The following is a 13,851-nucleotide window of genomic DNA, read 5'->3' on the forward strand; positions in this document are numbered from 1 at the left end:
CTGACAGAATCCTAATGGTCAGGGACACTCCAAGCGAATATAATTTCCCTAGGACCTGAGAGATCTAAGACAAAAATCTTTACCTCTTTTCTTTATCCATAATGTCATTGACCAAAAAAAGGAAGAAAATGTAGAAGGGAACGGTGGGAAACAGAGAAGGCTATCAAAGGGGTTTCTAGGTTAGAATGTCACAGTGACACTATAGGCTGTCAGAAAAGTCCAGGCTTCTCCGCTGTTCCCCTCAGGCCTCTAAATATTAAACTTCCTATCCCCGTGGGCCACATTCTGGTTCAACTCTGAGAATAATCAGGCTAAATCCAGTTTTAAACTGATTGCTTTACGTCTGACCTGTCTTCGATGAGACTTTAACATCTCCAGCCACTTTAAATCTGATTACATACACACACAAGGTCTGAGTTATGACAAAATTTATTAGTTAATATTACCTGATATTCTGCTGCCCTTGACAGGTGCTGGTTTGCGTGCTGAACATTCACCTCTGCATTTTCAACATTGGCTTCTATGCTATCTTTAAGGTAAAAGACACATATACAACTATTAAACATGTATTGATATTACAGTGGCAGAGCTGCACAAATCACTAGATTTTGTTCAATGTAAGATTAAACATATTACAATATTCAGAGATTAATATCAATATCTGGACTTTTATTTAGGCTAAACATGTATTTAGGCAAAAACATCATTTGCTCTGGGGCTCTTATCAACCTAGTTCTGAGCTGAAACCCGGCCCTCCCTGAGGGCCCATACAGCCTTCCCAAGTGGTGACAGTTCTCCATCTCATTCTCCTATGGCCTGGAACAAGTGTGGCTTTGCAGCATGAGACCACTGCAGGTTTCAGACACACTTTCAACTCAGTTTTAAGAGACTCACTTGGACCCATTCTCAGTCTGTTTTGACAGTCTCGACGCTCAGTTTTAATATCCCTGCTATCAAACTTATCCACCCCTCCTCGTTGCATACATCTATCTACAGATCTCAAGGTCTTTTCTTCTCTTTCCTTGAATGTTTTAGCCCCAACTCACTGATGTTCTCTTCTATTCCTTTCCTATTAGACATATTGGCCATTTCAGTATCCAATTGCTGACCTTTTAATGCCCTGGCCGCTCAGTTCCTTGAGCGCACATTTTTCAAAGACTGCCTGCTACCCTTGTCATTATAACTGTAGCTTCTTTACAATCTCAATTCCAAGCCCCTCTGTCTGATCACCACCTATCTTTACAGTTCACTCTTTCTAACACCCAGACTTCACAGATCCTAGAACTTTTTCACTGTCTCTTACACCGCTTCATGTCTTCACTTCCCTCCTTATCTAGCTTGGATCCCATGGGCGATCATTTCACATCACTTTCTTGCATTCATCTTCAGCTTCCTTGCCCTTATACTTTAGTCATATTTACACAACAAAACCCAACCTGCCCCATGCAGCTGAACATTGATGCGAAAAAAGAATAACCTATGCTGACTTATTTCACTTTAAATTTGTGACTGCCAAGCAAGCCTACCTCATTGCCCTAACTCCTGGAGGACTATGTCATAATTTTTGCCATACTTTCTCCTTTCTCCTCAAACTTCTCATGCCTCCTCATGCACTGTCATTCTCAGCCAGTGATCTTGATTCTAGATCACTAAGACAAAAGGAACAATCAGAAGACATTTCCACATTCTCCCTTGACCCTACCCACCAACTATATGCAACAATATATTTGTCTGACTTCTCTTGTGGTTAGGAAGGGACCGTCCATGCTCTCAGCAAAAGCCGACCTCTCCTCCATCTGTGCGCTTTATCGCATTCCTTGTCACCTAACTCAAAGATCTCAGCCAGCGAGTTTCCTCTCTCACTTATCAACCATATTTCTTTCCCTTATTCATCATCCCCATGAAACCTATAGCCGCCATCTAAAAACCAACCAACCAAAAGACCTCTTCTTTATTCTACATCCACTGACAGCTATGACTATTCTCTGCTCCATTTTCCAGCTTGACTCCTTAAAGGAGTTGTCTACACTTGCTATCTCTAGAAGCTCTCCTCCTATTTTCTCTTGAGGCTGCTTTATCATGCTTTTGCCAACACAGTTCTCATCCGAGGTTACCTATGCCCTACACACCATTCTACTCAGCAGTCAAGTCTAAATCCTCACTTTTTTTAACCTAACAGCAGCATCTGAAACAGCTGACCAGCCATCACTCTTGAAGTACTTTCTCCACCTCATTCTAAAACAATATATTAACTTGATTTCCTCTAAATCATTGGCTATTTCTTCTCAGTCACTTTGTTGGTTCCTCCTCGGCTCTCTGGGTTCTAAGTCAGGGGTCAATGACTTGTTCTGTAAAGGGGCAGAGGGCAAATATTTTAAATTCTGAAATTCATATGATTTCTGTCATAAATACTCAATTCTGCCTCTGTTGTACAAAAGCTGCCATAGAAAACACATAAACGTATGGATGCAGTTTGCCAACCATGCTCAAAATATTTATAGGACTAAGGGTTAAGTTCTCAGATCCCTTCTCTTCTCTATCTAGACATATTTCTTAGGTGACTGCACCTAATCTCGTGACTTTAGATACCATCTATGTGCAGATGACTACTTTCCTGAACTCCATGTTCAATGCCTATCAAAGCTTCAGTTGGGTGTCAAATGGCACCTCAAACTTAACATACCCCAAAATGATTGATTTATATCTATCCAAACCTGCTCCAGTTACAGATTTCCTCATCTCAGAAAATGGCCACACCATTACTTTTGTGGGCCAGGCCAAAACCTTAGCATTATCCTTGAATTAACTCTCTCATATCCATACTCAGCTAGTCAATAAATATCTTTGGCTCTACATTTTAAAAATATCCAGAATTCCATCACTTCTCACCACTTCACTGCTTCCATCTGATCCAGGGCAATATAATTGCTTACCTGGATTCCTGTAATAGCCTTTTAAGTGGTCTCTTTGCTTTTGGTCTTGCCCCTTTACAGTCTGTTCTCAACCTAGCAGCCAAAGTGAGTATTAAAACCTAAGTCAGATTACAATGCTCCTTTGCTCAAATCCTTCTGTGGCTTCCCATCTATAAATAATGAAAAACAACAACAACAACACAAGCCCTCACAGTGGCTCAGGATCCCACGAGGGCATCTCCCCTGTGACTTCTGACATCATCCCCATTCTTCCTCTTCCTCACTTCACTCACCAAAGATTTCAGGCATGCTTCTGTTGGAAGCCCTTTGCACTTGCTGCTCCCTCTGCCTGGAGCACTTTCTCTTACTTGCTCCCTTACCAACACGAAGTCTTCACCAAAATGTTACCTGTCGGTAAGGCCTTGCCTGACTACGCTATGTATAGCAGCGACATCCTCCACTACCGGCAGTCCCATCCCCATACCTTAAACTTATTTTCCCTCTAGCACTTATCACCATTTACTTACTTTTCTTTCTTTCTTTTAACTGTCCCTCTCCTCCGATTAGATTATAAGATCTATAAAGGCAGGGTCTTTTACTTGTTTAATTTCAGCTGAATCCTCAATGCCTAGATTTCTGCCTGGATATGGCAGGTACTCAATAAATATTTGTTGGATGCATAAATGGTTTTCAAAATTTTACCTTGTGATCTTCTGGGGTGACAGAAAAGGCTAAGAACTGACAAATGATAGTTATATTAAACTGTATGTCCAAGTAGTTAAAGTGAACAAATTCGGAAAACACATTAAACGTAACTTTAGACATAGCCACAGACATCTTCATATTTCAAAATGATAAAAATAATCAGGATCCTGATCAATCCTGATAATTATATGAATTACTACTACATTTAAAACTTAAAAGAAGTCTTAGTCACTGATTTAAAGAATTTAAAAAAAAATTCTTAGCATCTAAGTACTACTACTAATCTACCAATAAGCTATTAAAATGAATGAGCAAATGGCGGCCTATTCCCTCTAATCCAATAGGTAAGATCACATGCACAATTATAAATAGTACACATTTCCCAAAAAGTCCTTGTGATGACAATTAAATTGGGGAAAGACGAAAACCAGAGGTCTTGGAAATAAGCTAGAATAATGTTACATGGTGCCTTCCATGATCTCAGCAGCAGTAAGCCTGAAGAAATTTGAGGCTTCTGAAATAAATGAAAATGATCATTTCAACCACTAGGAGCCAAAAATGAGATCTGTTTTAGATAAAGCCAAAGGTTGCTGTTTTGTTGTAGACTGTGCTTTTGATTCCAGAGAGGCCAAAAAGAAGAGGAAGCAGTGACTTTTCCTTGAGAAGTTACCAAAGATAAATTGCATGTAGTTTGTTCACACCTCAAAAAATCTAATCAGTAGGGCTTGGGCTTACCTATCACATCTCCTTGCTCATGAATCATCATTCCCAAATTTTTAAATATTTCATTAATATCCATAATATCAGCCTAAGAGAAAAAGACATATAGTTTTATAATCAGAAATTCAGTTCCCAATCCACAACAGGGGGGAAAAAAACCCAAACCACCACACATTCATAGACTTAATACATATATTTTGGAATATTGCAAAATTATTTTACTACAAGCAATCCCAAGTAAGTAGACCTTGAATAACAGTAACCAGTTCTCTAAAATAAGTCTGTGGCATTAAAAATATCAAGCAAGGCAGTATGATAATGAAAGATCTACATTAGGAAAGGGCTATGGTTACTGAGTTTATGTTATACAATCTGATCAGTTTTATTAGCACAAGAGTATTCCCATAATAAAGGTATAAAATACTCTTGTTATAATTATTTCTAGTAAAAACGTATTCATCAATTTTATAATTTAAAATAATAGAACATTAGGTGAAAATTTAAAGTCTTATTTTATACACTTGAATATGCAATGAAATAGTGATGGATAAAGAAGTTATAAATTTACTTTCCTTCAATATATAATAACTATTATTTTGCCTGATTAAAGAGTCAAGTTAAACTATTTTATTCAGGAGGCATAGGGCAATTTACATATTCATCCTATGCCTTGGTTTCCTCATCTGTAAAATGGCAATGATAATGACAGAGTTAATCACTTCACAGAGTTTTTATGAGAATTAAATGAGACAATTAAGATAGAGTTTATAATATTACATAGTATTTGGCACACAGAAGCCCTCAATAAATTGCAGTTATTGTTAGCTATCAGTAGCCCACCTTTTAGGGAATACGTTGGTGTCATAAGAACTAAGGCTTTCTATTTCTTTGATGTCATAAACATACTAAAGAGAAATAAAAAACTTCTAAAGCCCTTGTAAAAATTCTTATTCATGCAGGTGTGATGTGTATCAGGTGCCACGTAGCCATGCAGACTCGCCTAACATTTTATCTTTAGATTGTTGTTTCTCTCAGTGCTAGGGTGACCTGAGATGACTTAACAGAATTTTAAAAAACTGAGTGGAGGAAAGTATGTTCTCTCATCAAATTCTAAGGAGACTGTTTTTTAAAAAAGAAATTAATTTATATGAGAAACGCCACCAAATTAAGCATCTTAAGGATAAACTCACTCAGAACAGAGCAGCAGCCCAACTCTATAATGTAAAGCTTACTTCAAGTTGCCTAATAGAAGACTCTCTCTCATGAATAAGGTGAAGGTCATCCTCTGTAATTTCGTCATCCTGCACCTGTACTTGAGGTTGAGTTTGGCTAATAAAAATAACAGAATATGGAAAAAAGACTATTAAAGTAGGACTTCCTATTTAAAAAATACTAAGTAGAATATTTTCCTTCAAAGTCAAAGAATTGCTCATAACTAAATTCTAAGAATATAACAGAAATACCAGTCAACTTTATTCATGAGTCATTTCACACACTGTGTTTTTGTAGTTATTATTTAATCGAAGCTGTATTGGGTGGCTGCTATTTCTTGTTCATGGACTTAAACCTCACACAAAGGCATAATCTATATCAAATAACAATTAAGTCAATAATATTTGTTTGAACAAAATTATTTATAAAGTATTATTCCTATACTGGAATATTTTATATATTTATATTTTATACTAAGTACTGATTTTTCAAATTTTTCAAATTTATTGTTTTCTATTTATAAGTAACTTAAGATAACAGAAATGATATAATATATTGAAAGCTTTAATTCTGTTCCAGAGACCATAATGTATAAAACTTATTGAAAAAAGTATCTTTTGATCTATATAATATTTTATAGTTCTTACCTTTCCCAGGATACAAGATTCCTTTCTTTTGCAGTCTCCTCAGGAAAAGCACTCTGAATAATTTGGTAATAAAATAGATTGAGTAGGGGCAAAGGAATAACACATAACACTCACAGTACTCCTTATAACAATCAAGACTGATTTATTTATGCATGTGAATATATGTGTAGAGAAAAAAACTCTTGTTCTAGTATTTTAGGTCAACTACTTCAAATAATACTAAAACCATATTTAAGATGACAAGGGAGGTATTCATTAAGCATTCCTAAGAGCCAAATAATACATTTTATTTAATTAACATGTACATAGTCTTGGGAATTGTACCTTAAAGAACAAGAAAACAACTTGTGATAGTTTCTAAGGGAATCTGAAATTAGAGTAAGTCAAAATTCCACTCTGAATTATCCTTTTGTTTACTTTCTACAGGTTATATTACTTAAGGTGAATATTCTTCAATATTTGTATAATATATTCACTCTTTTTAATTTCCATTATTTTTATACAACTCAGGAGTAAAGTGCCCTCTACACTAGCATGAACACAAAGTAACAGCTTTAAGTTCAAGTAAATGTGAGACTGTTAGTTCGAATTTGACCCCTAATCACTTCTGACAAAATATTTCTATATTTTTATATAATTTATATTTATAATATTTTGTTCCATGATATGGACAAAATAACCACAGTAATACAGAATTACATAACTATCATCCTTCTTAAAAACTGAACAGAAACACCTGAAAATATTCTAATACTAATTCCCAAGATGTTCACAAATCTCTATAACTTAAAAAAACATGCCAATGTGGTCTTTTAAGGCAGGGGTCCCCAACCCCCAGGCTGAGGACGGGTACAGGTCAGTGGCCTGTTAGAAATCAGGCCACACAGCTGGAGGTGAGCAGCAGGCAAATGAGGAATTCTTAATGTGTATTTGCAACCGTTCTCCAGTGCTAGCATCACCGCCTCGGCTCCACCGCAAATCATCAGGCATGAGATTCTCATAGGAGCACTGGTCCCTGGTGCCAAAGAGGTTGGGGACTGCTGTTTTAAGGGATCCTTAGAGAATATTGTGTTCATTTTTAAAATGCCTTTTTAAATACTTACTGATAGTCTGGAACCGGCTCTCACTCGAGCAACAAACTCTTTCTCTTTCTCAGCAGCTTGCCTCTGGACCTTTTGAAAGTTTGTCAGTGACGCTGTGAACTCAGCTACTAGGCGATCCTTCTGTATTTTCCTTTGACGCTAGAGGAAAGGGGAATAAAAACCTACTAGAATCAAGCTGTGAAGTTCAACAGAATTTGCAAAAGTTGTTTCACCACTAGCTAGCTCTTTAATTCTGAAATATTCACTCACTCTCCAATTACAGGGCCTTACTAATTAACTCTCAATAACATTTTGACAGTATGTTCAAACACTGTGTAAATTTACCTTGAGGCAAAAGGTCCATAATGCTGAATTTCTTATCTCGTATTTTCACCCTAAAATCTGGGCCATGATTTTGAAGTTATTTTAAAGTAGTTTTGTTGTTGTTGTTGTTGTTGTTGTTTTAAGGAAAATAAAACCTTATACTCTTGTCTAATTAAAAATGTCTACTAAGTGAGCAAGAAAATAAATATGTGCCCCTAGGAAACCTCACATCTTGAATGAGTGTGCATGTCTCATGAAGTCCGTCCTGGACGGCCAGGAAACAACTACTCAGGAAGCATGTGCTGAGCACTTACTTAATTATGGGTGAGGCAACTGTATGGAAATAATTTTTGCTTTATTGAATCACACAGGATACTACCTGGGCAATTAAATATAGTTTTGTGTCCTGTGAGCTAATCTCAAACAGAATATTCCCCCTACTTTCCTTTCTAGCGTAACAGTTCAAAGACACTACAATGCACTTGATTTCTTTCACATTCAATACATCAACAATGTGTTTTAAAGCTTAATACCTGTTCACTGGGGGTGGTAGGCAGAGATCCAAAATCTTTAATGTACTTATCTGTTTCTTTAGCGAGCTGGTTAGTATACTGCTGCTTCTGTTGCCTAAAGTGAGAAAACACGCATTATAGCCAAAGAACTAATCTATTTCTTTAAGCTCCAACTCTGTCATTTGAATCGACCTTGATGAATAGTTTTATAAAAATCACTTTTTTATAGATTGACTCCAAATTTTCTCTATGAAAATAAATTTTTCAGGTTCTATTCTTTGATAAATACTGAGTAAATAATACATAGAAAGTTCTTTACTCACACAGGGGGTAACCAAGCTTCGAGTAATAATTATCAGTAGCCATTTAGAAAGGAAGATGACTTAAGCTAACATGAGATTGTGAGACATCTGATGTATGATGTATTGGGAGTGTGAGAGACTTTTACTTGCATCCTATGATTGGGAGGTCATAAGCAAAGAGAATTTGTTGTCTTAAACTTTGCCCAGTTCCCAGGTCTTAGGGTACATCTGGCCTCTCACATTTCTCTACCTGGGCATTTATATCCTATAGATGAAAGAAGGAAGGAAGGGAGGGAGGGAAGGAGGAAGGAAGGAAAGAGAAAGAGAGAAAGAAAGAGAGAAAGGAAGAGAGATACAGAGAAATACAGAGGGAGAGACAGAGAGAGAGAGAGAGAGAGGGAGGGAGGGAGAAAAGAGAGGAAGAGGTAATAAATAATAGTACAAATTTACTATTATTTAAGTTTGCTGCAGGAAAAAAAAAATAGCATTTCCCCATAAAGGGAATAGGACACAATAAAAGAGGAAAATTATATCAGAATCTACATCTATCTTGTTAGCTAGCTTATAAAGTCAAAACTAAGATTTCTAACTAAACTTGACACTAAAAAAGGCTTGTATTAATGAGATGCTTTATAAGTTACAGCACTGATACCTCTCATATTAAATACATATTAGTCCTATTAAATACATATTAAAATAATGAGATATTATATAAAAGTATGCTTAAGTATAGACACCTGTTATTTTACTAATAAGAATTACAACCTCTTTGTATCTACTTACGAAGTACTCTATTTTTAACATGACTTCTTAAATTTTTAGAAAATGTTATATAATTAAAATTCTTAAGACGTTAATGATGTGTACATAATCAGAATCTCCACTATTAACCTTAGCAAAATATGGTAGCTATTAAGCATTATGTGTTTCTATTTCATTTTAATTCAATAAATAATGGTTTATTTATTTAGATTTCAGGCATTTTAACCACCCTGGTATCTATATACTACAGAAAAATGTAATACGGATAAATGTACATTCTTTTTTTTCCTTAAGAATGTGAATTATTACTACCTAACTTTTAATTTCTTCCTCTTCTTTCCTTCCACAGGTAATGCTGTCTGGCATATAGCTCATTACATACATGTTACTTGTTACATGTTAACAGTGCTGAACTAAGATTTAAAATTCAGGTTCAGAATGATGCTGGGCAAATTATCAAACCTCCAACAGACATGTTTTCCTTATGAGCAAAATGAAAATAGTTCTGTTGATCTATTTATCTCACTCCAATTTTATAAGGTTCATTTGAGAAAATGTATAAACATATTCTATAAAATCTGTACCACCATGAAGAACTATTGCTATTTTGCTAACAGGGTATTAATTTACAGAAACACATCTTATATAACTATTATAACTTTTTTTTTTCCTAAACAGAGACTAATGCTTTCTGAAATTCAAGTATGTAGGTTTAAGTTTTGGGGGTTGATAGTTCATATTGAATATGTAATGATCTAAACCAATAAAATATCTGGTCACTGTAACACTGCAGAATTGTAGCTATGGAAAGCAAATCACACACAGAGAAAAGCTCACAGTAAAACACCATCAAAAAAACCTATTTAAAAAGTATAAGAAAGGTAACTAAAGAAATTCTGCTTTGATAGAGTAAGCCAGATCTTAAAAAAAAAAAAAACCACACAAACACACACACACAAAAAACATGCCTACTACACAAAAAATCTTACACAGAAGCTTAGTACAAATAAGGCAGCAGAACCTTATTAATTCACCACTGTTTTCTCCAGTAAGCATACACTACACACTATCAAAGAAACATAACAGTTGTTTTTCCCCATTCTTTCCTTTTCTTTTCTTTTTAATGAAATACTTACAGCTGTTGCCTCAATTCAAGTGAATCTTGAGGTGTTCCAAGTTGATTCAGAGTCCTCTGTATTTCCACAGCTATTATGATGGAAATAAATGTATATTTGTTACAAATGTTATAGCGACAGAAATTAATTTTAAGAAATTAGTATAAGCAAATAGGCAGATAGAAAAGGCTAGAAAAACAAAGATATATACAAAACACATTAGTTGAGAAAAAAGTAATAAGTGGTTTATTTGAATCTAATTAGTAACAATGAATTAATTTTCAAGAGAAAATCGTGTGGGGACATTAACATATGAAACTGCCCATAATATTGTAATAACTATATATGGTGTCAGATGGGTACTAGATTAATCAAGGTGATCACTTTGTAAGTTATATAAATGTCTAGTCACTATGTTGTACACCTGAAACTAATACAATATTATATGCCAACTGTAATGGGGAAAAAACTCCACGAAACTGCACTTACAATACAAAAATATTATCTTCTTTCCTATCAGAAGATTTAGCACAATGGCACATGGACTTTCACTTAACTCTACTGGCATAAAAATTGTGAGAAAAATCACTGTAAAAATTACATAATTCATTGGAATATGAAGTAAATGAACTATAGTTAATAAATGAGAGGAATAATAGAATTGGAAAAAATTATTTTTCAATTATTTTTGTAATAAGTGATTCAAACTAGGATTATCAAAGGATGCGAAAACCACAGGATATTCACACAACCTCAAATTATCACTGCATAGATGACATTAATTGTAAGAGTTAACTTTATCATAGATAAATTTGTTGCTTAAAACGATCAAATTTTGCACTGCCAATGGTACAAACTGGCGCTATTAGTATCCTGACATGATGCAATATGACCTACGTATTTTCCTTGCCAAAATATTTAACCTGAATCTAATCATGAGACAAAATCAGACCGATTTATATTTTAGGATAATCTACGAAATAACTGGCTTGGATTATTCAAAATGCTAACGTCGCAAATGAAAAAAATTGATAGTAGGTGAGCTTTCTAAATTAAGAACTGGAAAAAACCCTCGAAATAATAAAACACACGAATGTATGGTACTTGACTGGGTTCTGAATCAGAAAAAAGAAAATGCTACAAAAAAATTGTGGGGACAATTAGAGGAATCTGAACTTGAAATGTGAGACGAAACAAAAGTTAAAAATTGTCAACAATTGGTGAACCCAGGTGAAAGGTATATAAAGAGTTCACTGTACTATACTTTTACTTTTTAATGGGTTTAAAATACTTAAAATTAAAAGTCATGGGTTTAAAATTAATGCTAAACTCATAATCCATAAGTCTATGATCACTGCAATAAAAAAAAGCTCTTCGCATACGGGAGGATCTATAGTTTTATGCAAGCGTGTACAAAAATAAAATCTCAAGTAGAAATAAGTTGAAAATCCATCTCAAAGTAAAGAATTTTCACATTTCCAAGAACTAGAGAAAAATAATCTGATACACCCATTCTTTTCACTTAAAATAAGTGGTTTATTTATATAGCTAAATGCTTTTAAATAGTCATTATTTATTTATGGAATCAAGGGAATAATTGTATTTCAAAACACAGAATAACTTTTGTTCGCTGGCGATGATGTTATGAACACTGCTTTCAAGTTAAAGCTGAACAATATAAATCCTGAAGAACTCATATAGCATATAAAAACTGCTAAACATTCAGCTAGCTTCAAAGGAATTTCTTTTGCTTTAATTTTGGCAGATTTTTTCTTTTGTAGGGTAAAGAATTCTTGTTTGCTGTTTTTAACTTATCGGGGCTTGCAATTAGTTATACATTTCCTTCTGAACCTCAACAGATGTTCTTGGACTACTTTACAGGGGTTTAATGCTTTTATTTTATAAAAAAGTGTGTTGATAAGACAAACTGTAGTACAGGCCACTCTAGGATAAGGACAGGCATTTATCTCATCTCTAGAGCAGGGGTCCCCAAACTCTAGGAACTGGTCTGCTCAGCAGAAGGTGAGCGGTCAACGAGCAAAAGCTTCATCTGTATTTGCAGCAGCTCCCCAGCACTAGCATCACTGCTTCAGCTCCACCTCAGATCATCAGGCATTAGATTCTCATGGAAGCACTGGTCCCTGACGCCAAAAAGGCTGGGGACTGCTGCTTTAGAGGGTCCTTGCCTTTTAAAAAAGTTATATTAAGTGATAAAAAAATAAACTGTCCAATAAATTACACCAGGAAAACTCCCTATTGGGGGTTAGAGAACCTGATTTTACCTCACAGTAAAATAAATCTGTAATAAATTTTGAATTTAAACACTAAAAAATCGAAACCATTAACCTGCTACATAAAACTATAAAAGTGTATTTATTACATGATCTTATTTAGGATCTTGGAGTGAGATATAAATTATCTAAGTATGACACAAAACTAAAAAACATGGAAGAAAATATGACAAGTTGACAAAACAAAATATTTTTAAATTTTTGTTATATGTAAAATATATATGTTACAAATATATATAAATAACATATATATGTGTGTATACACGGGAGAAGATATCTGTAGCAAATGATGAGCAAAAGAGTTAATATCCCTAATACAGAAAAAATCCTACAAACTAGTAATAGAAAAATAGCCCATGCAAAAATGGACAAAAGATATCTACTTGAAATTTACAACAAATAAACATATAAGAAATTCAACTTCATTGATAATCAACTTTTGCATATCACATTGGTAAAAATCAAGGGAAATAAGTAGGTAAGAATATAATTACAATCAAAAGCCTTAAAATAAAAGGTAGAGACACACCTAAAAGGAAAAAGGAACACTATCAATAATGTATGAAGAACTAGAAATAATTGAGAAAAGGTGAGACGAGCCAGTACAAAAATGGGCCAAAGAACAGAAATATTAGTAATATTCACTAGAAAAATGAAAAGCAAAAAAGGATTGAAAAGTATATCAATTCTGGAAAGAATAAATAACTTTAATGTGTGAATGTTATATAAAATTGTTCAGCCATTATTTATTTTTATTTTTTTATTTTTTTAGGTGAGGCAACTTTTGGTTGACCTCACAGATTACAAGGACCTTGACAGCTTACAATCCCTTATTTTTTAAAATTTTTTATGCCTACAGCACCTGGTCTTCCTAGGTGGTCTGCCATCCAAGTACTAACTAGGCCTGACCCTGCTTAGCTTCCAAGATCAGATGGGATCGGGCTTGTTCAGTGTGGCATGGCCGTAGACCTGTTGGCCATTAAAAAGAATTAAGTTGAACTACTTCTGATAGGCCAGGTGGGCACCTAAATCTACCAAGTCTATTTTCCTAGTTTTGTTTTGTTTTGTTTTTTTAACAGATGTACTCACAGCCTCTGTTTTCATCCTTGCTGCCTGAGTAAGGGTTACAAGAGAAGGAAGAGATCACCAGAAGCCCCTGAGGGCTCTGCACTGGAACAATGCAGTAAACCTAGAGCAACTCTATTTCCTGTCACATTACTCAGAAATGCCACCAAAGACCTGACAAGCTTAGAGTGGTGATGCCTCT

General features: G+C 34.8%; 1 protein-coding gene and 1 pseudogene across 3 annotated transcripts in view; both read right to left on the reverse strand.

The window, feature by feature from the left end:
* The window catches only part of STX7 (syntaxin 7), a 56,700-nt gene that overhangs the window by 18,251 nt on the left and 24,598 nt on the right, over positions 1-13,851 (reverse strand). For all 3 annotated transcript variants that reach the window (XM_025042422.1, XM_006926178.3, XM_015600125.2), the window contains exons 3-9: positions 10,315-10,384; positions 8,136-8,229; positions 7,300-7,437; positions 6,197-6,249; positions 5,570-5,666; positions 4,353-4,425; positions 447-529 (exon numbers count right to left, since the gene is read on the reverse strand). In XM_025042422.1, the coding sequence (XP_024898190.1) occupies positions 447-529; positions 4,353-4,425; positions 5,570-5,666; positions 6,197-6,249; positions 7,300-7,437; positions 8,136-8,229; positions 10,315-10,384 (608 nt within the window). The remainder of the gene's footprint in view (positions 1-446; positions 530-4,352; positions 4,426-5,569; positions 5,667-6,196; positions 6,250-7,299; positions 7,438-8,135; positions 8,230-10,314; positions 10,385-13,851) is intronic.
* LOC112474446 lies at positions 13,435-13,553 on the reverse strand (annotated as a pseudogene).

This window comes from Pteropus alecto, unplaced genomic scaffold (genome assembly GCF_000325575.1).
Source record: "Pteropus alecto unplaced genomic scaffold, ASM32557v1 scaffold79, whole genome shotgun sequence".
Taxonomy (NCBI): domain Eukaryota; kingdom Metazoa; phylum Chordata; class Mammalia; order Chiroptera; family Pteropodidae; genus Pteropus; species Pteropus alecto.